We start from the raw sequence: 27,631 nt of genomic DNA, 5'->3' as shown, positions 1-27,631 counted from the left end.
CATCCCTGATGAAATGAATGGGAAGCTAAGAAACAGGTTTATAATACCTTAATAACACTGTCCACTTTTTAATATGTGCCAAACACACAAAGAAAGTGCTCATAAGATGTATTTTTCCCCAGATTATTGTGGAGCATATAAGTAGATGAACATTTAGAAAAATACCCAAGGAAGAATGAGGGGGTTGAAATTAGGGCCTTCTCAAAATTGTCGTGTTAGTTATGTATTCTTCCACTGGATGTCATTCCAGAAATGTGAGTAGGTGTCACATGCCTTTTTTGTCGAATGACTAGAAAAGCACAGGCAACACCTGGAAGTGAAACAGGAAATAAACATTTAATAAACATTTACCACCTTTGAACTTACTCACAAAGATGTCAGCTCATCAGGACAAACAGGCCCCCTGAGTCTGGGCTTCAGCACTGGCTATTTATTTCCGTCACATTCCTTACTTCCTGTAGGTTAGAGTGGCATGGTGAAGTTCAGATTATCTCATGTTCCAAAACACTGTCTGCTTGATGCTACCTCATTTTCAATGATGATCTGTTTGATAATGGGAAGTTGTGCCTGTAAAATATAATAATGTAATCTTCCTCCATTAAGGATCTCCCCAATTAGACTCTGAAATGGACTGTATACTTAGAGACCCAGAGTTCATTTCCTTTACAAACTTAGAATTCAAACTGGCTCTCATTTTATTAAGAAAGATTCCTGGGAAAGCTTAACCCTCCTCTCAAAAAAGTTGTGATAAACTTTCAGCTTGTTAGTGCTTCTAATTCTAAGCATTTTCACTTCTTACCATTTTTCACATAATATTCGAATTTTTGATTTTTTTTCAAGATCAGTCATACTAAATCAACCCCATTCAGCACCTTTGTAAAGCACTGACATGTTTATATCAGTGTCTTTGTAGAATGAATTTAGTCATCTATAATTCTTTCTGCATATTATTAGTGAATCAATTAAAATAATATTGATGGTGAAGAAAAAGGCTCATCTGAATGAGCCGACAATATATTATCCCGCATAAAAGCATCTCCATTTCATTTTAAAAATTAACTAATTCTGATTGACTGGAGTCCACTGAGCTAAGTTATGTGGAGAATACAATCAGGGGTCATAATGGTACCTACATCTCAGAGTTACGGATCAGTGATTGAATTCAGGCAAATCCCTTAAAACAGCACCGAATGCAAATAGGTATGACTCACTGTATCTTTTTTTATACATAAAAATTACTTAGAATTCCTGCCCACAAGTAAAATCTAAAAGTCAGTCAGAGAAAGACAAATACTGTATGATTTCACTCATATGTGGAATTTAAGACATAAGCAAAGGAAAGAGAGACAAACCAAGAAACAGACTCTTAACTCTAGAGAACAAAGTGATGGTCACCAGAGGGGGAGAGGGTGGGGGATGAGTGAAATAGGAATAGGAAGAGTACACTTGTCATGACGAGCCCCGAGTACTGTGCAGAGCTGTGGAATCACTGTATTGTACATCTGAAACTCATATAACCCGGGAATTTAAATAAAAATTTTTAAGAAGAGAGAGAATGTTATGGGACACTGGGTCGCTTCAGTGTCGGGATCAGGGCAACACTCCGTGAGGGAGATGACGTTTGAACTGGTCATTGAAGGACGGCTGTAATTTAAATCTAAAGGGATTTATAAACTGAAACCAATATAACACTGTGTTCATTACACTTGGATAAAAATGTTAAGAACAAAAAAATTATAATGTACCTCTAAGGAAGAGATAGAGGAGGAAGATGATAGTTCTCTCAAAGAAGAGGGAAATAAAGGGCATTTTATTTTATACAAAAGTCAGAACAGAAACTGTAATGTAAAAATCTGTCCCTATACTTCTGCCGACATATAAACGGAATAGTTAATTTTGAGTGTCATATTGAAACAGGGAGAATTGTGAATATTAAAAACAAGTTTTTAACGGTTTGAAGGGAGAAGAGAATGACAAGCTAAGCCAGCATTTTGAGAAAAAGCACAGGTATAAATTCGCATGACTTGTTTGGGGTGGGTGATTTTCCCAATACAACCTAGTGGAAAGTAGAAGATGGGACAAGAAAAGAGAACCAGAACCAGAAAGGCAATTTTCTTTAATATTAACTGAGGAGTTTGGGTTCTTTCTCTAGGCTGTGTGGAGCCACCAAATGATTCCTGTCAGTTCTGTAACATATTCTCATCTGTGTTTTAGAAAGATAACTCTGGCATGAATGTGAAGGAAAGACTGAAGCACTCAGAAATTAGAGGATAGGAGACCAGTTAGGGTAGGGTTGTCAGAGTTAGAAGGAGAAAAAAAAACAGCTTTTTTAAAAAAAAAATTTTTTTTAAATGCGGGGTGCTTCAGTGGTGCAGTTGGTTAAGCATCCGACTCTTGGTTTTGGTTCAGGTCATGCTCTCAGGGCCATGAGATCGAGCCCCATGTCGGCCACCACACTCAGCGTAGAGTCTGTTTGACAGTCTCTCTCCTTCTCCTTCTTCCCCTCCCACTCATGCACAGTCTCTCTTTCTAAAACAGTCTTTAAAAAATTGTTTAATTGAAGTGTAACTGACATACAATATCCTCTTAGTTCCAGGTGCACATCATAGTGATTCGGGAGTTTCAAACATGATAAAATGATCCCTGTGATGAATCTAGTTACCATCTGTCACCACACAGTTATTCCAGTATTACTGACCACGTTCCCTATGCTGTCATCCCCGTGACTTATTTATTTTATAACTGGAAGTCTGTACCTCTTAATTCCCTTTATCTATTTAAATCTGAATTTCAGATAAATAATTTTTCATATAAATAATGTTTGTGCAATATATTTCATCTGGCAAGCCTAAGTTAGAAAGCTATTGCACTAGTCCAAGCAACAAAGGAACAGGACAGTGCCAGTGGTAATAATATGAAGGAGGGGACAGAGAATAAATAGCTGAAGAAAAGGAACCAACTGAGGTTCACACCCGAAAGACTACGGGGATTATGAGATCAGTATTGGAAGGCAAAGAGATTCCTTTCTTGGATTTCTTCCTTGGATTTCTTTGATTTTTTCATATTTCCCAAGATAGCAAGTGTCCAAAAATAAATAAATAAGCAGATATGGAGTAGAAGATTTTGGCATTATGTATGTTGAGGTTGAGGCTTCTGGAAAGCCATACGAAGGTAGACATTTTACTAAGGGTCTGAACCAAATTGGAAAGTCATCAGCACGTAGGTGGTAAGTGGAGCCACTCACCAGAGTTGCTGTGTTCTCCCAAACAGAAGGGAGAGTAGACAAAGGACAGGAAAAATTCTTAGGGGGAACCCTCATCTAGGTAAACGTAGAAGGCGTAGAGGTAGACAAAGGATACTGAGAAAAGACATAAAGACGTGGGAGGAAGGTGTTCTACACTGAAGAAGGAAGGGAAAGGGTGGGGACCAGCCCACAGAGCACCAACCAGGATAGGGTTTGAGAATCCCCCCCCCCAAGGGACTTCTGAGCAAGTATTCCCCATGGTGTGGTGCTCAGGAAGCCAAAGCACATAGAGTTAAAAGAAATAAAAGACTTGTGTCCCTGAAAAAAGACCACTGCTTCAAGAAGTTCATCAGTAACAGAAGAAAAGAAACAGGGTCTGAATCTTGAGGAGAAAGCAGGATCTAGCAAAGGTGGTTTTTAAGATAAGAGAGGATGTAATAGGACAGGACAGTAGGGGAAAACCAGATACGGTAAGACTTGACTTCAAAACTTTTGTAGCTGATGGAGAAGATGGCAACATGGAAAGAGATCTAAGATATGGTAGACAGCTTATACGGGCACCTTTAGAAAATCATTGTCTGATTGTTCATCTAGACAAAATCACACTCCCTTCCTCTCTGGCCTGCCTGTACGTTTTTCCTGGTCTCATCCCTTGGTCCAGATCAATCTACTGTGGCAATTTCTGGAAAATTTGCTCAGCTTTCAAAATTTGGTTCAGGTCTGTTTCCTTCATTCGTATATTCATTCAATACAAATTCATTGAGGACCAGTATCCGACACTGTTCTTAGAGTCAGAATGGGTGAACGAGATAAAAATAATCGAACACACATCATTCATTCCTTTACTATTCCTTCCCCATGTTCACTGGACAGCCCCCTACACCCAGCTCTTTTGTCCCCTCTTGTATCTCTTTCCTCTGAATTTTGTCTGTGATTATGACAGCACAACATAGTTTACTGCTAATTGTCATTCTTCCGTGTGTATTATTCTGTTTTCCTTGCTAAATTACAAACTTTTCCCTTTTATTTTCCCTTCAAGCCCAATGTCCTGTACCTAGTAAATAACAAAATCGCTCTCCTAACAGAAATATCTTAAAAGCTACTTAAGCAGGACTTAAGGTATTTGAAACCTGACTGTCCATCTGGTTTTTATTAAAATCTTCTGTAATTGCTGTACACAATGCCCCTTGAGTCATACCTCCCCACAATACATCAAAGCGAGTGAAGCTGAAGAAGAATCCGTATCTTTCTGTGCGAGCTGCTGTCACTGAAACTTCACAGAGTTGATAAATTGCCCCCTGAGGGATCTTTTAGATAAAGTCTGTCATCATTTTAAAGTCTTGGCTCCTTTTGGACTTTCTTCTTCTGTCAAGTCTGGGCGGGAGGAGCTCTTGCGTGTGTCTCTGCTCCCTCTGAAAGGCAGGTGAAGTTCACGAACTGTTCTTAAGACAGCAGAGACTTACAGGGAACAAATCAGTGAAATTAGAGAGGACTGAGGTGTAGTTCCTGTGTCTCTGGGTGTGTTGCTCTAAATCCACACTGCCTGTGACCTTCCACCTTCCCTGTGTTGTTTTTGGTAAGTCTTTAATACATCCTCCTAAAGTTACGGGTTTTAGATGGGGGTTTAGTTTTCATGCAGATCTCTTCTCCCAGAAACAGTCATTTAGAATGACGTTGACTAGCTCTATTTACCACAGTGTATCCATGTGTAATGAAATGCTTTAAAAAAGAAGAAAATATGGTACCAGATAGCAAAATCGTAAGGTTCTCCCCACTGGTTGTTGCCCTTAAATAATAAACATCTGTTAGGATGAAGGTGACATTATCACCACATCTGGCCGCTCTCTTCTCAGTTCAGATAAGTTAACTCAATACATATTTATAATATGCCAAGTTATGTATGTCTAACAGATGTAACATGCAATATTTCTGTGCTTCATAGATAACCAGAATCTAAGTTACTTCTATTATTATGATCTTTCTTATAATGATTAAGTTCTAACTTTCTTACTTAAAGCATCACGTGTCTGTAATTTCTTCCCAACATCAGACCCCAGTTTCCCAGACTGAGATTCTGCCATTCTTCCACCTTCCCTCTCGCCCTCTCCCCCTTCCTTCCTTCTTTCTTTCTTCCCTTCCTCCCTCCCTCCCTCTCTCCCTTCTTTTCTTCTTTCAGATGGTGAGTCTCAACCATTATTTGTTGACTTTACTAGGATAATTATCAGAAGATAACCTCGTCTTAGAATTTTGAGGTTACTCTACTGTCCCCGTAGAGTATTAGCAACAGAAATTGCCTATAGATAAAAGTTAACCTTCATGGTGGTTAATTTAAGAACTGGAGGGAGTTTTTTTGAAAAGATAGGAATAAAATTAAGAGTTAATGTTATAAATTTTGGACCATAAGGGTAGAATATTTGCCAGGAAATCCACGTACCTACCTACATTCCTGCTACAATGATTGGTGCTGTTGTGAACGGTAGCCATGGGGGGGGAGAGGCCCCTGTGTGGACATGCAGTCCTTTAAAATCCAGGTTCTACAGACAATTCACGGAAGCCAGCAATAGTAAGGATGACTGGCTGGATGCAGTAGTGAAAAGAGTAAGGTCAAGGGCTAAAAGTCATAGCATTGACTCACAGCTTTTCCATCAGTTATTTGAATGGTCAGTTTCAGGTCCCTGCTCTGTTGTTCAGTTTCATCCTCAGGATAATCTTAATTACCTTATGGTTAGAATGTTCCACTTGACTGTAAAGTAGACCAACAGAGAATGAGCTACTCTGTGTACTTTCCAACAACCACATGAGGTAGAAAGATAAAAATGAAGAATGTAAAATGAACTGCAGTTAAGATGCCAATACCTGGGGCGCCTGGGTGGCTTAGTGGGCTAAGCCTCTGCCTTCGGCTCAGATCATGACCTCAGGGTCCTGGGATCTAGCCCCGCATTGGGCTCTCTGCTCGGCATGGAGCCTGCTTCCCCCTCTTTCTGTCAAGTAAATAAATAAAATCTTTTTAAAAATTAATTAATTAAATAAGTTTTTTTAAAGCTGCCAATACCTAGGATACCGAGTGCAACTGTTTAAGTAATATCACTCAGAAATAGTTGATGCAGTGAGTCACCACATTTTTTCAAAACCATCATCAATCAGGTCTGAATTTTGGCCAGTAAGACCTCAAATATAAGGAAGTGACAGTTTCTTAAAAAGCAGAGCATATCTTTTTTAATGTGGGTTCAAATACCACATGCCGCCACAGCTCATTGCAAACTATCATTTGAGCGATCTCACTAAGCACACAGTTACTTTGGCCTTGCCAAATAGCAAGCCTTCGATCTTTAGCAGGAGAGAGTTCTATCTGAACTATCTTGATACATTACTCCCTCGGGTCTGGTTACTTTTGTTTAGGGTCATTCTTAAGGGACATCTGGGTTCTGTAAGTATTTTTTCATTCTGAACGTTAACACCACATGTGTTTATGGATGCAGTCTGGCACCAAGAACTTACAGTTTTTGTTTTGTTCAAGGAGGAGTCTGTGACCCTGGAGATTCTCATGAAAATGATGTCACCCTGTACGCGAAGACTGAAGGAAGAAAAGAGCACATTACACTGGATACTCTTTCGTATTCCTCCTATAAGGTACCGATGCTGATTCAGGTGCCAAATGGCCCCATCCCAGATTCCCTAGACAGTCCGAGTTTGAAACCATGGAGATCCTGCTAGATGCGGAGGAGATCACTCTCTTTTAGAGGCCCAGGAAGTTGCCAGGTTTCTTTAAAAGTGACATGGACATTTTAATATCCACTTTTCTCCTGATACAAACAAAAAAGGAGGTTTTTATCAGGACAAATGAAGTACAGCCCATTAGAGATGATAAGATGGAGCCCAGTACTCTTTACTCTTGTTCCCTAGAAAGCCCTGAAAGTGGCTCTCGTTATAGAACCTCACAGACGTATCGGGCATAATGACTATTTATCCAGCATCTTAGGACTTCCTAGGCAAAAGACATCGTAGAAGTATAGATTATTGTCACTTTTTTTTTCTAATTATAACCACTGAAATTGATGTTTTTTCCTTTGCCCCTTGAATTCAGGGCATGTGCTGGATCTGGTTATTTGCAAATGTCTTCAAAGTTGTGTGTGATGCTCGTCATTATGTGTAGAACTATTTTTTTCTAGTTGTAGAGTTCTTTGCGCTGAGACTACACTCACACATTCATTATTAGTTAGGCTTTTCTCCACGTTGATGGCACCCTCGATAGCGTAAAGAACTTGAACACAGCCAGCACCTAGCATTTCCTGGGTCCAGTTAGGAAGATGGGAGATAAACATTGAGGCTAGAATAGGGAACAATCAGAGAAAGTATCCAGCATACCCCATCTGCTAGGGTCATTCAAGTTAGACCCTCTGGGATTTTGTAATGGACTAGCTTTCCACCGGTGACTAGCTAGGGTTACACTCGCTCTGGTCAGCTGCATGCCTCAGACCAAGTCAGTTACGTTAGTTATTATGGATTAACTGGTTGACACTGGCTGTTACCACTTAGCAGCCTGTTTTCAGAATACGTAGTTTGGCAACCATTAGTGCCATACAGATTCACTTTTTTTTAAAAGAAGGCCGATGCTAAAGGATAACGTGAAGTTGCCTTTGTCTTGGACCAGGGTGTATAAAATGAATACATATGCTCTGATAACTTTTAAAGACCTTAGATTAATTAATCTTCAGGTAGAGAGGGCCTGATCAGGCACACCTAGAGAGTTCCAGGTGCCTGCAGAGGAGGACTCCTGAGTGACTCAAACAGATATCCACTAAAGACCACATCGTCTCCATGAAATAAGAGTGGAACACACAGGACCTCGCCTGGGGCTCATAAACGGCAGTTATATACTTAGTAGCTGCAAGACCGAATCTAGGAGAATTCACACAGACTCACATAGAGGGACGACGAGTGACTTTGGTTTCCTTTGTTTTGAAGGTTCCATCTTTAGTTTCTGTCGTCATCAATCCCGAGCTTCAGACACCTGCGACCAGATTTTGTCTCAGGCAAAAGAACCATCAAGGGCATAACAGGAACGTCTGGGCTGTCGATTTTTTCCACGTCTTACCTGTTCTCCCTTCTACGATGTCCCACATGATACAGTTTTCCATTAATCTGGGCTGTGGAACACATCAGCCTGGTAACAGGTAGGAAGTCCTATTCCGTGAGTGTGTCAACTTGCACACTGATTAGAAATGAACATGTTGGGGTGCCTGGCTGGCTCAGTCAGTGGAGCATGGGACTCTTGATCTCACACTTGTGAGTTCGAGCCCCTTGTTGGGTGTAGAGATTACTTTAAAAATAAAATCTTAAAAAAAATAAATGAACACATGGACTTGGCTATTAAGTCAGAGTAACTTCTCAGTAGGTTTCCAGCTGGATAACGAAACACCCTTTAAAAAAAATACACACTTCCCTCCACAAAGAGGAGCTCTTAATTAATATGTAGAGTATGACTGGATAATTTTAAGTAGAAATGAGTTCATTCTGCGAGCTTGGTCTGAAGTATCAGAAGTGTTTGCACGCGCTGTGGCAGCCATTCATGCTGACAGATTGCAGAGAGAGAAGAAAAACAAATAAAACTGAAAAAAAGCTTGACCTCCTGTGGGTTAGTGACCCCCTAATAATAGGCACCGAAATAAATTAGCACTTCAAGAGCTATGACTTCTCGGTTTCACTTCGCACGAGTGTTGCTCGTCCTTTCGAAGAATTTTGTGATCTCACATTCACGGGATGAGGTGGCGGTGTGAGACATGGTAATTGCCTTGCTATCTATCAGATTGAAGCACGCCAATCCAGTTCTCATTTGTTGGCTTTAAAAGATAGTCTGTTTCTCTCACGGTAATTTAACTGTTTGCCCTTTGAAGGCTGGTCAGACTGCAAGGGAGGGGGAAGTGATCATTTTGGAAACAGCATCTTAAAATTTGTGATCCTAGTTCTACAAATGTTTAAGGTACTTAGTGAGGGGTGAGTCTCTTCGTTTTCCCATCTTTGTATTTTTTTGTTGTGCTTGTCCTGGTATTATCAGTGTCAGCTTGGAGTTTTCCACCAATCATGGGCGCTCCTGGTCCCTCCTCCACACTGAGTGTTTGCCCGAGATCTGTGCTGGACCTCACCTCCCGCATAGCACGATCTACTCCTCTGAAAACTATAGCGGGTGAGTACGTTCTCCCTGAGCGATTGGGAGACTTGAATCCATGTTGTGACTCAAAATCTAGGAGTAAACCCGAGACTCTACTTTTGCGTAATAGGTAAGGAAGCTGCCTTCTCGTTTTCAGGTGATGTAGGAAGGATTTCACTTAGGAAAAAAAAGGAGGGGGGACAATAACTTCAGTAAATCTGATGCAAGATCACAAATTATAGAGTCACTCATTCTTTATGTACTTGGCTTTTATATTTTGGATATATAAATTTAAATTCTGTATCGTGATTGCATGGTTATTGCCAAAAAAGCTTCTTGCCAAAATACTTAGGGAAAGATGTAGCATAGAGAGGTGGAAGAAAGTGAAGCTGTGGGTTCAAACCTGGTTTTGCCATCTACTTGAGTAATGATATTTACTCTCTCACTTTCCCCTTCTAAATTAAGGACAATGGTACACCCCCTTTGAGGACTGTTTAGAGAATTAAAGATGACTGTGCAAAACACCTTCCACCTTACAGAATAAGCACTGGATAAACTGGCAAACATATCTCCAAGCATGGCAAAATTAAGTTGAGAATGATTTTCTTTCTTAGTCTCTCTTGAAATGTGCACAGGACCAGGGGAGAGCAAAAAGCAGAAAGCCCTATGTCGGCCCGGATGCATATCATAGAATAATATGTAAGGTCTGAGTACTGATGTAAAAATTCCTAAAAAGAATGTCTAAAAACAAAGTAAATATCACTTGCTGTTAAGAACAAGCCCATTACTCCAGTGCGATACGGGTGTTTTTAGACTATGTCTGTCAGAAAACAACAAAGTCACTCCACAGGTGCAGTTGAAGAGATTATTACGAAACTTTAGTGCTGCCCCAAGCATTCAGAAACTAGAACATCAAAGGCACGTAAAAGAGGTTCAAAAGATGAGAATTTAGTTGTGAAGCTGTCTTGTGCTAAATTTCTTGCAGGTGGAACCGCATAACGATTCCCCTTCCTAACGCAGCGCTAACCAGGGACACCAGAATTCGCTGGAGACAAACGGGACCAATCCTTGGAAACATGTGGGCAATTGATAATGGTTAGTTTACGCCTGTCATAATCACATGCCATTGATGCAGAGTCTTCCTGTGCTTTTGTTCACTGGCACAGACTTAATCACATTTCTAAGTCATGGTCTTGCGATTCATTAAACGCCCTTTCTTCCCTTTCTCCTTTGCATTCCATTAGAAGCCCAGGGATGCACAATCAGAAAAAAAAAAAAAAAAAAGGCAACAACGTCAGCAATATTAGATGCCAGAATGTTTCAACACACATAATGTAGAAATGCGTAAAGCCCTGAAACGCAAATTCACAGCTGATGATGGGATATCCTAACATTTTCTTTGAATGTTTTACACAAAATTAACATAAACACTTCCCATACTGCATGTATTGAAATAAGACCCATTCTTCTCTTAGTTACTGCAACATCTGGAAGGCTTGTCGTTTAGATGCAGACATCACACATAAGGGAATATCATCTCTAAAATGAAACTTCCGAAACAAAACTTAAACTTCCTTCTCAGAAAACAGTGTAAGAAGAAAATGCAGATATGCATAAAATATCCTATGTTATCTTCAGTTTTTAAGTGAATTGTTGATGGTTTTTGTGTGACTTTAAAGCCAGTGTTACCTGGAATGAGTGTTCAGGAGAGAAGATATTTTAAGTTACTGGAGTGCATGACCATAAATTTCTTATATTTGTTATTAATAACCCACTCTGTTTTTTTAATAATTCTAATTATAGGCAGATTCATAGATTTTCTATTTTCAGAGTATATCAATTTGACTGAGCAGTTACACTACAAGGAAGTAGAAAGGGAGGGAGAGCAACAAAATGTCAATACTTAAGCGAATTTAGCATAGCCACTGACTTTGTTCAATTTTATAAAGTAGGATACATCATTGTTTCATGCTGACCTTCCATGTTTTAATAATGTTTCCGCTATTTTTACAAAAGACTTTATTTATTTATTGGAGAGGGAGAGAGAGCATGAGCAGGGAAGGGGGACATGGAGCAGAGCAGGAAAGAGAGGGACAAGCAGACTCCAAGCCGAGTCTGGAGCCTAATAGGGGGCTCAATCCCACCACCCCAAGATCATGATCCCAACAGAAACCAAGAGTCGGACACCCAACTGACTGAGCAATCTACCCAGGCAACCCAATATATTTGCTATTTTTAAATAATAAAAAAATTGATACACTTTTAATGAAATACATTCTTGAAACTCAGGAATAATTTCAGGCAAGATAATTTACTGATAAGCCAATGTAAACTCTTTAAGCAGTCTGTATTCAGAGAAGACCAATAAGAGCCCTAGACTTCAGAGACCATGTAAGTTAACATAGTACATTTAACATAGTGCATTTGCAAAACCATCTAAAAATTAATTTGTGGCACCTGAGTGGTTCAGTGGGTTAAGCCTTTGCCTTTGGCTCAAGTCATGGTCTCAGCGTCTTGGGATTGAGCCCCGCATTGGGCTCTCTGCTCAGCTGGGAGCCTGATTCTCTCTCTCTGTCTCTGCCTGCCTCTCTGCCTACTTGTGATCTCTCTCTCTGTCAAATAAATAAACAAAATCCTTTAAAAAATAAATAAAAATTATTTTGGTAAAATGGACTTCCTGCATTGGTCGAATATTTTGCATAGCATTTGAGTTACAACACCTGTTAATTAGCTACAGGGAATAAATATGTGCCTCTGGGTAGTAGAATATGGGTGACTTTTCCCCTGCTGACGTGCTTTTTGGGAGTCCTATAATGAACTTATGTTACTTTGATAATAATAAAAGAAATTTTAAAAAACCTATAATAAAGCAAATGAGGAAATTAAGAGTGCTATGAAGCACATACAAGCCTATGAAAAGAATATCTAAATTTCCTGAGGAAAGCTATTACATGATTCCAAGTCAGAATGTATCCCACCATCGTGTTGTGAATTGAATGAGAAAAGGTAAGAATATAGGGAATGAGCATGGTTAGCAGTGAAGGTCAAATGCAAAACATGGGGCAGAATCTCCTCAAAATTCTGTTATCATCCTACATTACAAAAACAAGACCTGCTCTCTGGCTTCTTCACGAGGCAAAGAAAGGACACAGAGCAATGTGTGCCAGCTTGCCAAAGAACACTTCTGAAATTTCTCCCACTTCTCTATGGAATTCTAAATCATGTCAAGGAAAATAAACAGAGAGAAAAAAACAGGTCAATATCCTACTTCTGTTAGGAATGTTTTTCCTGCTAGTGTGTACAGGAAGTATTTTTGGAATCATCCTGATGTTCTTAGCAAAATGGAAAATCCTAGGGCAAAGTATGTTTGTTATCACTTTTTAATTTTTTCGACTTGATTAAGTTAATAATAGTGATAAAAACAAATTTGTCCTTTCCATACTCGTAGGAAAAAGGGCCTATAGATTTACTCATGCTGTGAATCCCAATGACCCCACCATTAGTGGCGAGGGATGACAAGATTCTTAACTGCAATATTTTCATTGACTTGGAAAATCTTGTTTTATCGTTGAAATTTTTTTACAATGGAAGCTTTTGAACTATGACATGGGTGCGTTCTAGGGCAGCCCTCCAGAGTGATCCCACAAAATGGAATGAACCATTTATAGGACTTAGAATAAACCCTGCTGCAGCCATAAAATCAAGTGTGCTGGGAAAATAATCCATAAGCTTTACCAGGCTAAAGAAGAATGAAGCCCTTTCCTGATGTCTCAGTACTGATGCTGTCCAGTAGGGGCCAACGAGGCAGATGTAGCAGGAAGAATTCTTGACCCCAGTATTATGGTGATCATAACCATATGGTACCAGACAGCAAGCTAAGCGTGAACATTTCTTTTGCTCTTTCCTCCAAGGAAAAGAGGAAAATATCCCATTTTAAAGAATAGGAACACTGAGGCTTAGACTGGATAAATTACTTATCTAGAGTTTTCCAGGTGAAGCAGGAATTTGAATCTAAGGTTATTTGACACCTGAAACCCATAACTTTAACCTGATCTATCTGATATCCTTCTCAACCATCAGCTTCCTTCAGCAAGAGTTGTTCCTGCCTGCTTTTTATCACACTTAAATTAATTGGCTCCAGAGAACAAGTGTTTGTAGAAGCATTATCCACAGAGAAATTTATTTTTAAATGAAATCATTTGACTATTGACATGATCACATGATCCCAAGACAGAAAAAATGATCATGGAATGCAAATTTGTTTGTGCCTGAAATTGAATATGAGTCTTAACAACCATTGAGTCTCTAATTCTTCATTGATTTAGTTCCATTTTCATACTTTTCAGTGTGCTACTCATTGTACTGGTTCGTTATCAAGAGGCTTGATATCTTTAAATGTATTTGAGTCTGATTATCTCAGAACCTACTATTCAACCGCTGGGAACCCTTTTCTTGGCCTTCCAAAGATTAGAATTGAGGTTTTTAATATCATTATCAGTCAGTCCCACCGTTTAGAAAAAAACCTGCATTTCAGAGACGACTTGATGCACAACAACAGATTTTTAACTCCCCATTTCAGGAAGGATGGATTTATTTTTAGAAAGATATATATCAATCACCTGCAATGTGTTAGAGATTTTCCCCAGATAAGAATGGAAGTTATGATTTTTAAATTTAATTATAACATCTCCATTTTGTGATATAGCAAACTGATCCTTTGCAAATTCTTTATTTCTACCTTAAAAAATGAAACTTTAAAGAAAGTTTAAGTCAGAAGCATAGTATTCTGCCTGAAATCATTTTAGCTGAAGAGACTCCATTAAGGAACCCAAATCGTATGTTCCTACCTATTTTTGCTATGGAACATTAAAATCTTGAAATAATTAAGTTCAAACATTTCCAGCAGATTTGTAGCTAAGCACGTAGTTGTCACACAGCACTCTCTATGTCTCCCTGTTTTCCTGTGTACAACATGCGTATAATGGGCTCAATTTTATGGGTATCGCTGCACAAAATTGATTGACATGCCTATGTTGTCTTGGTTTTTCCAATTGGTTTTTGCCTTTTTTTTTTTCACATGTTGTCTTTTGCTCTGCCTGCAGTTTATATTGGTCCATCGTGTCTCAAATTCTGTTCTGGCCGAGGACAGTGTACTCGACATGGTTGCAAGTAAGCATTTTTTAAAATAATAATTATACTTCTTTTTATTTTAATATGTACTTTATCTATTGTGGCCACAAGTCATTTTAACTTGTTTTTATTTCCTTTTTAGGCTTTTGAGGTCTTTTCAAGACCAAAGTAGGATGTTCCAAAGGGAATTTAAGCATAGTAGAATATTAAGTGTCTTTTGTAGGTGGAAGTTGATGAATAAATAACTTTTCTATGAAGCTAAATTGTGAACAAATTTAGCATACGTCATGTAAATTTGTGAACAAATTTGAATTCTTCATAGCTTGATGATTGCCTTTTCTGTCTTTGGTTACATTCTTCAATATACTGTTTTTCCATAAACTTGTTCTAGTGTTCTTGAAGCATATTTTAATTCCTACCATGCTTCGTAAATGAATTATGCAAATCAGCACTGACCCAAGACTATACTAGAATGAGCCAAATTTAGCAGATTTGGTAAGAAAAGTCATCTTTAAATATAATTTTGCAGTCTTGCTTACTTTCGAAAATCATTTCAGTCTTCAAAATGATATATGAATTATTTTACATAATAATGTTAAATATGATGTCTGAAATCATATGTAAATAGTTAACGTTTAGTCACCACTGAAGCATTGTGTTATGTTTATAACGAGAATGGATATCCATATGTACTATGTCATTCCCTCACTAATACTTAATTATAAAATATCCTGGAAATTCCCGAAATCACAATCTTTGTTATACAGACAAGTTTTCAACCACTGTTCATCTAGTCTGTCTCTTCTCGTCCTCCAAACAAAGAGAGTAATAATTAATTAATGGAGAACTCATAAAAGAGATTTCTACTTGATCATTTGGAAATTATATGAGGCAAGACACTTGTCAGCACTGACATTGGAGTGTCATGTTCACTTTTTAGCTATATTGCAATGAATTTAATTAACAAAAACACCACTCTGCACAATAGAAATGTTTGAGAAAGTATTAAGGAATTGAAAAGTTCCTATTCATATTTCAAAGTTGAATATGCATCTCTCCGCCTTTCAGTAAAACTGCCAGCTCCCTCCCCAAAACACTGACTCATTGGATCTCTGCTGCCTTAGCTGGTGCTTTCCTCAAGTTGTTCTCTTGATCTGTCATCCCTAACCAGGCCATCCTCTCATTTAGTGCATTTCTCAAATAAAATTAACATGAGAACACCAGACATCTGTGTAATTCCCGAAGTTGTCCTGAAAAGTTTTGAAAACAAATTATCTAAAATGACAGCTGCTTTTATTAATGAAAATAGAAAGTGCTATTTCTAAAATACCCATCTGTAATTAGGATAGTTATACTTCATCCTTTGTTTTTTTGTGTGTGTTTACAGTCTCCTTGTTAGCATTTGGTGGGCTTATTAAGGCAAGCAAGTGTCACTAATAATGGAGGCAAACAGAAGTCTGAATGGCAGTTCTATGCCTTTGGGCATTGTTCTTTTTTGTCACTGTACATTATCTTGAATAATCATTGCCTTTTCCTCCTACTGAGGTTTTGCAGAATATTTTCACCAGTTGGAACTTGAGTTTTCTTCCCTGTTTTTGACAATGTTTTATGTAATATTCGTCGGTTTTATTCATTAGTGGCTGTGCTAAATGTTTGGCTACTACCTCCTTTTCCAGCAATATGTGACTTGTCAGGTATGAGCAAGACGCCATAGAAAAGACATTTATACTCAGTACTATTTATTTCTTTTAAATGGATCATCAAATTTGGGGCCTTAAAGCTTTGTTTCTCTTCCCGCTTTGCTCCCCTCATCACTGCTGTTATTGGCTGCCAGGATTCTGCCTCTCCTGCTGCTTAACCCTTTCTTGCCTGTGTATAATCCCCAGGCCTGGGTTTCTAAACTGACCATTCTTTATCCTGATAAGCCCACCCCTGTTAGAGGTACTAGTGAAAAGGGCAAAAAGCGTTAAAAACTTTCCTGCCTGGGTGTCTTCCACATAGCTCAACCCTGGGGCCTTTTCTCCTGCCACACAAGCTGACCGTAATGCTACATTTAAGGTTGGGTAGATGAACCAATAGGGGATATTTCTAGAGTCAGAAGAGCCTTGGGCCATTCCTGGAATCTCCCGACTGTGTTACCCTACTGTTCTGCTGCAGAACAAAGGCTGCAAATGTATTTTAAATGCGTGAATGAAATCTTGATCAGCATTTTATCCCAATTATATAATTTTCGATTAAAAGTACACTTTCAAAACCATTACATGGGAATGGACTCCAACATGAGTCATCTCTAAATGATCATGAATGTGTCCCAATCACTGGTTCTTTTTTTTTTTTTTAAAGATTTTTTATTTAGTTATTTGACAGAGAGAGATCACAAGTAGACAGAGAAGCAGGCAGAGAGAGAGAGGGAAGCAGGCTCCCTGTTGAGCAGAGAGCTCGATGCGGGACTCGATCCCAGGACCCTGAGATCATGACCTGTGCCGAAGGCAGTGGCTCAACTCACTGAGCCACCCAGGCACCCCCAATCACTGGTTATAAGAAGATACATTTAAGAGACACAGAAATGCATTCTCCCTGAAATACATGCCTTGTTGGGGGACCCTGATTCCAGGGTGTGGCCACGGAAAACCACATTCAGTTTCAAATGTCAAAATGTGTCCTTCTTAGCTAAGTTTTTATCCTTTTTGGAAACTACTTGGCTATTTACCTTCTAAGTTGGTGAGATAACGTGGGAAAGAAGTAAACTGTTTGAGGCTTATTTACATGCTCCATAAATACGGGTTTTCTTCCCTGCTCCCATCCCTAATGCCCAACAACCTCCAGACTTTATGCTGTAGTAGTTTCTGGCATTTTCGGGTCCAACTTCTGTGATGATATGATAGTGACTATAGCCCTTCTCCCCATAATATCCATAATATCCAAGATACATACAATTTGGTATTTGTTCATCCACTCCGTGGACCCTCTGTGAGGCCACCATCCATCCAGTGTCAGCACTAGCACTAAAGAAGTGGTTCAGAGAAAGGGGCGCCTGGGTGGCTCTGTGGGTTAAAGCCTCTGCCTTCAGCTCAGGTCATGATTCCAGGGTCCTGGGATCGAGCCCCGCATCAGGCTCTCTGCTCAGCAGGGAACCTGCTTCCCCTTCTCTCTCTGCCTGCCTCTCTGCCTACTTGTGATCTCTGTCTGTCAAAAAACAAATTAAATCATTAAAAATAAAAAGTGATGCGGAGTTATACCATAATGTTACTTTTTTAGTACTTCGTGGTTCAGATTTTAGGAGGTTTTGAATGCTTAGATGAAAACCCCTCTCCCCACCCCCAAAAGACACCAATTTAATTTTATAATATTCATGAAAGAATAAATGAAACAAGATGGGATTGGGAGGGAGACAAACCATAAATGACTCTTAATCTCACAAAACAAACTGGCGGTTGCTGGGGGGAGGTGGGATTGGGAGAGGGGGAGGGGGCTATGGACATTGGGGAGGGTATGTGCTATTGTGAGTGCTGTGAAGTGTGTAAACCTGGCGATTCACAGACCTGTACCCCTGGGGATAAAAATACATTATATGTTTATTTAAAAAAAAAAAAATTTGGAAGGGGAGGCGAACCATAAGAGACTATGGACTCTGAAAAACAACCTGAGGGTTTTGAAGGGTCAGGGGTGGGAGGTTGGGGGAACAGGTGGTGGGTGATGGGGAGGGCACGTTTTGCATGGAGCACTGGGTGTTGTGCAAAAAGAATGAATACTGTTACGCTGAAAAAAAAATAAATAAAAAAAATAAAAAAAACTAAAAAAAACTAAAATTAAAAAAAAATTAAAAAAATAAATTTATAATTTTACATAGTATAGATTGTGAAAAAGAAATAGTGCAGTAAAAAAAAAAAAATCTAATACTAATTCCCGATGAGTAAATGCCTTAAAATATAAGAAGTTTGTGATGTTCAACTATGGACTTATCCGTGGTGAATTTTCTAATATAAATACAGCAGGAGGCAAGTTGTTGTATGGGGTTTGTTGTGCTTTGTTTTTGTTTTTCCTGAAGCACTTCTAATTTGGGATTCCACTGTGAGCATCACAGTTCTGCTGAGAACACCTATCCAGGTCAAGGTGTTTACATTCCCTTTATAGTGTCAATCTAAGTTTGAAATAAAAATAGATTTATTTTTCAAACTTTCCCAAGTATTTCCAATAATTTCTATCACAAACATAATACATATTTTTATATTTGTTCTTAGAGGAAATTAATTCTAGATATCTCTGGAAGTATTTTATTGATTTTTTTTTACAAATTTAATGAACATCATTGTGTATAAAGTTTATATACATAATAATATAATTTTTACAAAGATTTTAAACTAAAAAGTGCACAAATGTAGATACAGATAAATCACTGGCCTTGGTTAAAGATGAGTGCTGAATTATTGTTTTAATCACCAGCTTTTTATATCAGGGCTGTGCAAAGACTGTATTTTTCTGGAATATTTGCAGTCAGTCACCCTTATCAAGTCTTCAGATTCATTGTTTTCCAACGACTAATGAGCCTCACTTACCATTCAGTCAAATCCTGGCCCCTGGACCTCCTCCTCCCTGAATTAGATTCAGGGATCTCTGGAAGGACCAACAGCTTACAATTTTATTTTATGGTATCTCTTTCAGGTGTGACCCTGGATTTTCTGGCCCGGCTTGTGAGATGGCTTCCCAGACATTCCCAATGTTTATTTCTGAAAGCTTTGGCAGTTCCAGGCTCTCCTCTTACCATAACTTTTACTCTATCCGTGGTGCTGAAGTCAGCTTTGGTTGTGGTGTCTTGGCCAGTGGGAAGGCCCTGGTTTTCAACAAAGATGGGAGGCGTCAGCTGATTACATCGTTCCTTGACAGCTCACAATCCAGGTGAGTTAAGACAGGCTGGAACACATATTGAAACCGGATGCTAATGATTGAATTTAGATCTCTTTATTGTCCACTTTTTTTCCTTTTTTGGCTGACATGTACATCTTCCAATCTTTAATGGAGAGGGAGCCTACAGTTAGTTTATACAGGGTTAATTTGCCCTAGTTTTTAATAAATTAAAAGGCCTACTGACAACTGACGAGATTTTTAAACATAGGAACTGTTAACATCAAAACTGTGCTCTTAAGCCAAGGGTTAGTTAATTATTTATGTGGTTTTATTTATTGACAGCTTGCAGAGGATGATTAGATTTACTCTACATCTTCCCTTCCCCCAGTGCCTAATAAATAATGCAGTAAAGGAATGATTGGCATTTGAAGTGTACATACACAAGTACATGGTGTGCAAGTATGTATAAACATACACTTGCATTTGTATGGGTATATCTGCCTATAAACATGCATTGACCTCATCTTCTATACATATTCATACATCTCACAGTAAAATTACTTACATTTTATAAAAGGGAGATGAGTAGAAACATGCAGCTTTTGAGTAGTTTGTTTGGAATTCTTTAAAAGCCAAAATGAGCATTATGATTAAAAATATTTATGCACACACTAATTACAGACAATTCGTGTCTAGGTTTCTCCAGTTCACACTGAGGCTGGGGAGCAAGTCCGTTCTGAGCACATGCAGGGCCCCCGACCAGCCTGGTGAAGGAGTTTTATTGCATTATTCGTATGATAATGGAATAACTTGGAAACTCTTGGAGCACTATTCCTATCTCAACTATCATGAGCCCAGGTACGTTGGAAAGCATTTGGAAAAATGGTTAGAGTGATTATCTCCTCCCTGGGGAAATCATCATTCAACTGGTGTAAGATTCAAGATATTTTCCCACTGAGGGATGATGAGGATGAAGATTGATGTGTATTGCAGTAAAAAGCTAGCAAGTCACATTCTTCTATTTCATTTGTCCTACTGATTTCTGATAAGTTGAAGAAATTTATTCTCATATTCTAAGGGAATATTTATATTTATATTCCCTTAGTATATCTAAGGGAAATATTTTGATGTCCAGGAAAGAGAAAAACACTTAACACTATAATCCTTATTCAACCATACTGCAGCCTATTGGATGTGATTTTTATATAGTACTGAATTATAAATGCTGTTAAGAAGTATTTGTTATCACTGTATTATAATATGTTATAATAAATTACATGAGACAGTAGTTCATAAAACCTGATCACCAGTATATATTTAAAATTTGCATGTAATATGATTATGTAATGATTATAGGTAAGTTTTTCTAGCCGGTATCGAGTCCCTGGCAAAAATGGAGTGTGAGGATTTACTTAAAGTCCTTTCTTCAGGCCACTTCTGTTTTTCTTTAGCTTATCCATTTCATAATCTATAGGTGCAATTGTGAGATTTAAGTCTTATTTGAAGCAGAGCCATCCTTTGAAGTCAGCAGAGTAGTAATCGCCATTAGTGGTACAATTTCAGAAATGTCCAAAAGTCCTGTTCTCTTCTAGAACACTATTTAATTTATTTTATTTTATTTTATTTTATTTTATTTTATTTTATTTTATTTTATGAAATACTTTTTTTAAAGTTGCAGAAGAGGAGCATGAGAAAATTAAAATATCTTTAGAAGAGGTAACACTGGGGCACATTCCGAGTTAGTAAAGAACTGACACCATTTGCCTTTCTGGAAGTACATTTTGATCATGAGGAAATGTAAAAGAGAGTGAGGGCTTTGGGCTGTGAGGTTTGCACGAGCACCAATGCAAAAAGACAGGGGCACCGATGATAGATTTTATGTACTTAAAAAGGTTGCTGACAGGGGCTCCTGGGTGGCTCAGTGGGTTAAAGCCTCTGCCTTCGGCTCAGGTCATGATCCCAGGGTCCTGGGATCAAGCCCCTCGTCGGGCTCTCTGCTCAGCAGGGAGCTTGCTTCCTCCTCTCTCTGCCTGCCTCTCTGCCTACTTGTAATCTCTGCCTGTCAAATAAATAAATAAAATCTTTAAAAAAAAAAAAAAGGTTGCCGACAGCAGTCCCTACATTTAGGTGTTTATAAGTAAATGAGAACTTTTCTTTTCCTAGAAAATAAAGTAGATGTAACAGAGATAATAGTTAGCAACTGTTATGAATTACAATTATTTACTTTATAAAATTTTAAAAACACACCAGATGTGCTGAATATTTTCCCTATAAAGGTAAATGAAAGGCAAAGCTTAACTTTCTCATTCCATAGACACATATGAATACCAAAGAAACATTTCATAGACTCTCCATAATAAATATTAAAATAAAATTAAATGAAAATCAAAGTGATAATAATAATGATGAAAGCATGAAGAAAATATTGTTGTCCTAAGTTAACTTGGCCTAAAACACAATTTTTTCTAACAAGGATGGACAGCTCCAAAATTCAATAATCAATCTTTATCATGAAATTTAATTAATCTTTGTTGATATGAAAAATAATTACACATTTAATGTGCTATTGCAAAGGTGCATTTAATCTTGCCTTCCATTTGACAGCAACATTTTTCTTCTACGCAGAATCAACATGGCTTTTCAGCACTAGGTATGTGCATAGCTTGAAAGATTAAGATCAAGTGGAGATTTTTTTTAAAAAGAGAACATGGTGGGAGGCATCAAGAACACTTTTATTTTCTATGCATGTGCCTCTGTCCACGAGACTCTTCCTCCATATCCCTCTTTCTTACAAATATTAATAAAAGGTGACATGGCAGAAGTAGAATTTGATATATTCTAAATTCTAAATTATATTTTATATGATAAATAATACAAACCATGTAAGTTCTTCATAGGAGACTTAAATATATCTTGATGCCTTTAGCCATTTGCTGTATTTTCTTCAGTATAAATTGCTGCCTGTAATTGCTGTCAATCCCATATTGTCCCTTTCGGCCTTGGCTGTTCGAAAATGAAGTATGATCCATAAATTAGATATGTTAGTTAGCTAACCACTATTACTCCTCGCCGATTTCAAACAATTTTTTGCCTCTGAGTCACTCAGTAAACAGAAGGACTCTATCTGCTTACAGTTCATAAAACGTAAAGCCTGTACATTTATCTAAGCTGATCTTGTAATTCAGACTGACTAGAATGTCAAGAACTAACTGGTATTTCTAATGTAAAACTTGGTATCACTGCCGAAACTAAAATTATTCTAGATTTTTCTTAATTATACTGCTTGTTTCTTTTTTTTTTTTTTAGATTTTATTTATTTATTTGACAGATAGAGATCACAAGTAGGCAGAGAGGCAGGCAGAGAGAGAGAGGAGGAGGAAGCAGGCTCCCTGCCGAGCAGGCTCAATCCCAGGACCCTGGGTTGGTGACCTGAGCCGAAGGCAGAGACTTTAACCCACTGAGCCACCCAGGCGTAGGGCTTGTTTCTTATTCTAAAATTATTATAAAGCCTATTTTTATTTTAGTTTTGCTTTGATTACTGTCTGATGGCAAGACATGTCTGAGCTTAGTATCTGCCCCAAAAGGAAGACTGGTAACAGAAAGTTGACCCAGGTCCCTAGGATCTAGTAATATTGGATCAGATGGTTCCATGGCCATCCTGACCAGCCACTGCAATTTGCACAGAGCTGTGGAAGCAGAGATTCCCACCCTACCTCAGATATGTCAAGGGCATGGGCTCTATAGCCATCCCTCCTAGATCTGGCTCTGGGCACTGGCACCTAAAAGCCGCTTAACAATAGGGAGAACAGTATTCAGATTTCTATTCGGGTTTATGAACAATATGTACTTCATTTATGCAGCAAGAATTTGATGAGTTTTTGTTGTGTCCCAGACACTGTTCTAGGTACTAAGATATAATATGAAAAAGCAGAAAATGTCTCTGACTTTTGCCATAGGGCTGTTATCCCAACTTCAGAGACACAGAAGTTGAGTACCTTCCCTGCAGCTGCAAACTTATTAACTACTAGTTAATATGAACTATTAGCTAATAAAATTTATTAACTACTAGTTAATAAGTCAGTGAGAGTGAGGATTTTAATCTAAGAGTCTGATTACAGACCCCATAGTCTTAATGTCTCTGCCAAGGAACATACTGGTCATTTCAATATCTGTTATCACACACACACATATATATGTGCTAAAATAAAGGAAATGAAGGAAAATAACCTTTGAAGTTGCCCAAGAAATTCTACTTTTCAGTTGTTATTTTTTTTTAAATTATATTTATTTTCATCAGAGAGAATAGTAACTGCTTCTAAAATTATTAATATAAAGGAAGATTATAATTTTCTAGTAACGTGATGATCAAATTAAATTATTAATATATGTTTTCATTATTGAGCCAGTTTAAATATAGTTTAATTATTTTATTTCTTTACATATTTGATATGTGTTAATATAAATAAACATACTTATTTGATTATTTAATAAATACCTAGGAATTAAAGTGAAAATAATCAAAATACTCAATTTAACTAAACTTTACTCCTCTAATAAATTCACATTGGTAAAAAAATGAACAGACTTAAAGTATTTAAAACCATAAGTATTTAAATGTATTTAAAAACCGTAAATGATATGTCTTTTTAATTTAAGCAGTGTTTATAAAATTTGTATTTCTCTATTTGAATATTGACTTTTGATTATTTAAAAAGTAAGTTTTCTCACATTGCAAAAAATTCTACCAGTTTTTTACTGGTAGTTTATGTAATTAGTAGTGATGAAAATCATGTTATTCTAACCCACATTTCCATATAAAAACTATTTAAAGAGAAAATAGATATTATTTTTTAATAACTCTGAGTATTTAAAAATTACATTTCCAAGATGTGATTGGACATTTTTTATGCAATAACTATGAGTAAATATAATACAAATGTGAAAATCCATCTAATTTCTAATTAAATCCCACCATAGACGTTGAAGTTTATAAATAATTTGTTTCTATGTTATCCAACTAGTCACCTGTCTTAGGGAACTTTCTTTTGCTCACTGAGAAAAAGACTTGGTCCCTTTAGCGTGTGTTTACTGCGAACACCTCTCCTGGTGCTTAATTGTACATTGATGGAGACAAATGTTCCATTTGCCATTTGCTTCATATCTCACCTTGTGTATGGATGTGAGCAGCATGGTCCTGTGATTTATGGAGCTCTCAAGCAGATGTCATTGTGGTGGCAATTAATGTATGGTTCCTGCTGCTGTGTACAGTAATTGCTCCTGGAAATTAGATATTATTCTTAATTTTCTTCCCCATTTGTCACATCCAGGTTTGTTGTCATAGCCACCGTGACACAGCAAGTCCCCTCATACACTGGGCTAGACTCACAGGAGTTAGGAAGTGCCACAGTTCCAACCAGCCTCAGACTGTAATATATGGACCGAGATGCCCACGATCCTTTTTCAGACAAAGACAAATCCTGCTACTTTGACAACTGGGTTTTATGAGTTAGCTTTTCTGAAAGCGGATGAGTAAAAGCACCCATATTTTTGAATGTGTTTAGAGGACATTGTCTGAGTCAGACAAGAAATTGGGAATCTCAGAAAAATGTGGATAATAGTGGGAGAACTATTTTTTTTAAATGCCATGCCACAGGGCAAAAAATACTCTACTATGAACGTTTGTGTTTTAAGATATCAAAGTAATCAGAACTTTTACTTTTACTTTTTTTCTTCAGAATAATCTCTGTAGAGTTACCAGATGATGCAAGACAGTTTGGAATTCAGTTCAGATGGTGGCAACCATATCATTCTTCCCAGGGAGAAGACGTGTGGGCCATTGATGAGATTATCATGACATCTGTCCTTTTCAACAGCATTAGCCTTGACTTTACCAATCTTGTGGAGGTTACTCAATCTCTGGGATTCTACCTTGGAAATGTTCAGCCATACTGTGGCCATGACTGGACACTTTGGTAAGAATTTCATCTCTATTATTGTTATAATTTGCATTGAGGATTGGAACGTAAGAATGATCTTCTAAGCCACCCAGCACTTAGTCATTTGCTGACAAATATTTACTGAATACTAACCATTTCAAAAGTCATTATTACGTCTACAAGTAAGGTACCTTGGGAAGGAGGACTGAAAGCAAAATACTGATAGATTTAAATAAGTATAAAGTTTCACCATAGTTATTAATCTCAAATTTTTATTTCCCACTGTTACATATAAAAACCCTCTTCCAAAAGTGTTAGTAACTAAAGTGACTAACATATTGTCCCTTCGTGGAGGCCCACCATGATCATGGTGAAATGTGAGATCACTCTTATGACTATTTTAATAAAATTTGTCATAACTAGTTCTATTTTCATTCTATCTCACATAAAGCCCAGGAAGTTTTTTCATCCCTATCTTACTGATGAGGATCTCCTTTCAAATCCATCATATCGGGCAATACTGGACCACTTACCCATACAGTTAATGTTGTTGGGGTTTCAACGATATGGACTATCCTAGTCAACATATTTTCCATCTTAGATTTATCATCAAATGCAAACTTAATTATACATTAAACAGTAGATAAGTACAATAAATAGTAAATAAATAATTGAAGACCGTGATTAGGACTTTAAGAACATCAGTAGAATGATGTTCAGTGATTGGCATCAGGAGGTGGATACCTTGGGTACGAAGGAGGAGGAGCCTATGTCCAGGGAATTCAGATGGTGGATGTTATAAATTCCACTGATGAGAACGTAGCAATAAAAAGAAATTCCAGCCACATGAAGATCTGAAAGAAGACCATTCCAACCGCAGGAAAATTTGCAGTACAAAACTCCAGAAGGGAGACTGACCATGGCATATTCTAGGACCAGGAAGCCCAGGGAGGGAGGGAGTGGATGTCAGGAATAGAAGCCAAGAGTTGTGTAGAAGCCAGACCACATAACGACTTCTAGGCCCGGTGACTCTAGATTAAAACTCAGGTCTGCATCATTCCAAAACCCAGCCTTCAGCACTGTACATACTGTCCCTCTCTGGGTTCCTCTAGGGCTTTAAACATGATTGAGGAATAATTTTCTCAGAGAGTTTTACTTTCTATGGAGTCATGGTCAGACCAATTTAATTTCTCCCGACGAATCTCACCGAAAGCTATTCACTGCAGTGGTCTCCAGAGAACATACCATAAATGACCCATCAGTGGCCTTATCATAATTAGAGGCAAATTTTACACACCATTGCACAGAAAATTACCTTTGATGGGAATGATGCATGGACATCACATCACACACACAGCAGGCTAACAGTCTAGCATCAAAATGACAGCTAATGGAATGGAAGTATGGCCGGTCACTTTTGCTGCAAGCACTGTTGAACTAGATAGAATGAAATTTCTGTATGGGAGAGTGTGAAAGGTTATATTGTGTGATTTTTATTTGATAGCCTCAGATGTTGTTTTTAATGGACATTTCGTTCTTAGTCCTCGAGCCTTCGAAGACAAAGGGGTGAGGTGAAGTAAGAAGATGCAAAGATGTAAGCCAAAATGAGATTTCTTAGATTTATATGCTTCTGAAAATTTAAATTGACTTGAATTAACAGTAATGCAAATCAGTCATATACCATAAGCCATATCCCCCAAGATTTGTATAGTAGGTTTTTTCCCCAGCACTTTTAATGCAACAAAGAGTCATATCATGAATGCAAGTCCTGTATCATGTCTATTTTCATAAATAGTTAACATCTGCTCAAATAAACTCCAAAGTTGCTGAGCATTTTAATTTAACACTCGGGTTGAATACATGATAACAGCAGTTTAATTTGTGTGCTTTGATCAAAACCCTAAGAACAATATCCTTTCACATGAGTCTGATGAATATTCTTAACCCACCACTGCTTTAATTGGTGGAGATACATTTACTTTGTGAAAATACAATCACAGTAATTATAGAAAACCATAAGAAAATATAAATAATTGTACAATCCCCGTGGGCACCTTAAGCAGCCCCGTGGGAGTTTTATTAACAACCACGTGTGAGCAATCAGATTTGACTTTCTGATCTCCTCGGAAACGAAAAGGAGTTGTCTTGGTTATGAAACAACAGAGTATACTCTGGCGGTGATAATGAGACTAGAGAAATACATTAACCGCTTTAATAAGGACATGAAAAATTCTCTCTGCTCATTAAAATGAAACAACATGGAAGATCTCAAACTGTTCCCATTTTCTTAGCCAGTGAGTCAGAATAAAAACCCTTTTAATGACACTG

The 27,631-nt window shown here is 37.8% G+C and overlaps 1 protein-coding gene across 2 annotated transcripts in view; it reads left to right on the top strand.

The window, feature by feature from the left end:
• The window catches only part of RELN (reelin), a 510,603-nt gene that overhangs the window by 331,604 nt on the left and 151,368 nt on the right, over positions 1–27,631 (top strand). For both annotated transcript variants that reach the window (XM_046020402.1, XM_046020401.1), the window contains exons 13-20: positions 6,762–6,874; positions 8,210–8,418; positions 9,300–9,428; positions 10,378–10,487; positions 14,495–14,561; positions 19,185–19,418; positions 20,064–20,225; positions 25,103–25,339. In XM_046020402.1, the coding sequence (XP_045876358.1) occupies positions 6,762–6,874; positions 8,210–8,418; positions 9,300–9,428; positions 10,378–10,487; positions 14,495–14,561; positions 19,185–19,418; positions 20,064–20,225; positions 25,103–25,339 (1,261 nt within the window). The remainder of the gene's footprint in view (positions 1–6,761; positions 6,875–8,209; positions 8,419–9,299; positions 9,429–10,377; positions 10,488–14,494; positions 14,562–19,184; positions 19,419–20,063; positions 20,226–25,102; positions 25,340–27,631) is intronic.

This window comes from Meles meles, chromosome 10 (assembly GCF_922984935.1).
Source record: "Meles meles chromosome 10, mMelMel3.1 paternal haplotype, whole genome shotgun sequence".
Classification (NCBI taxonomy): Eukaryota; Metazoa; Chordata; class Mammalia; order Carnivora; family Mustelidae; genus Meles; species Meles meles.
Note: the sequence above shows the minus strand (reverse complement) of the source record. Positions and strands in the feature narration are given on the sequence as shown.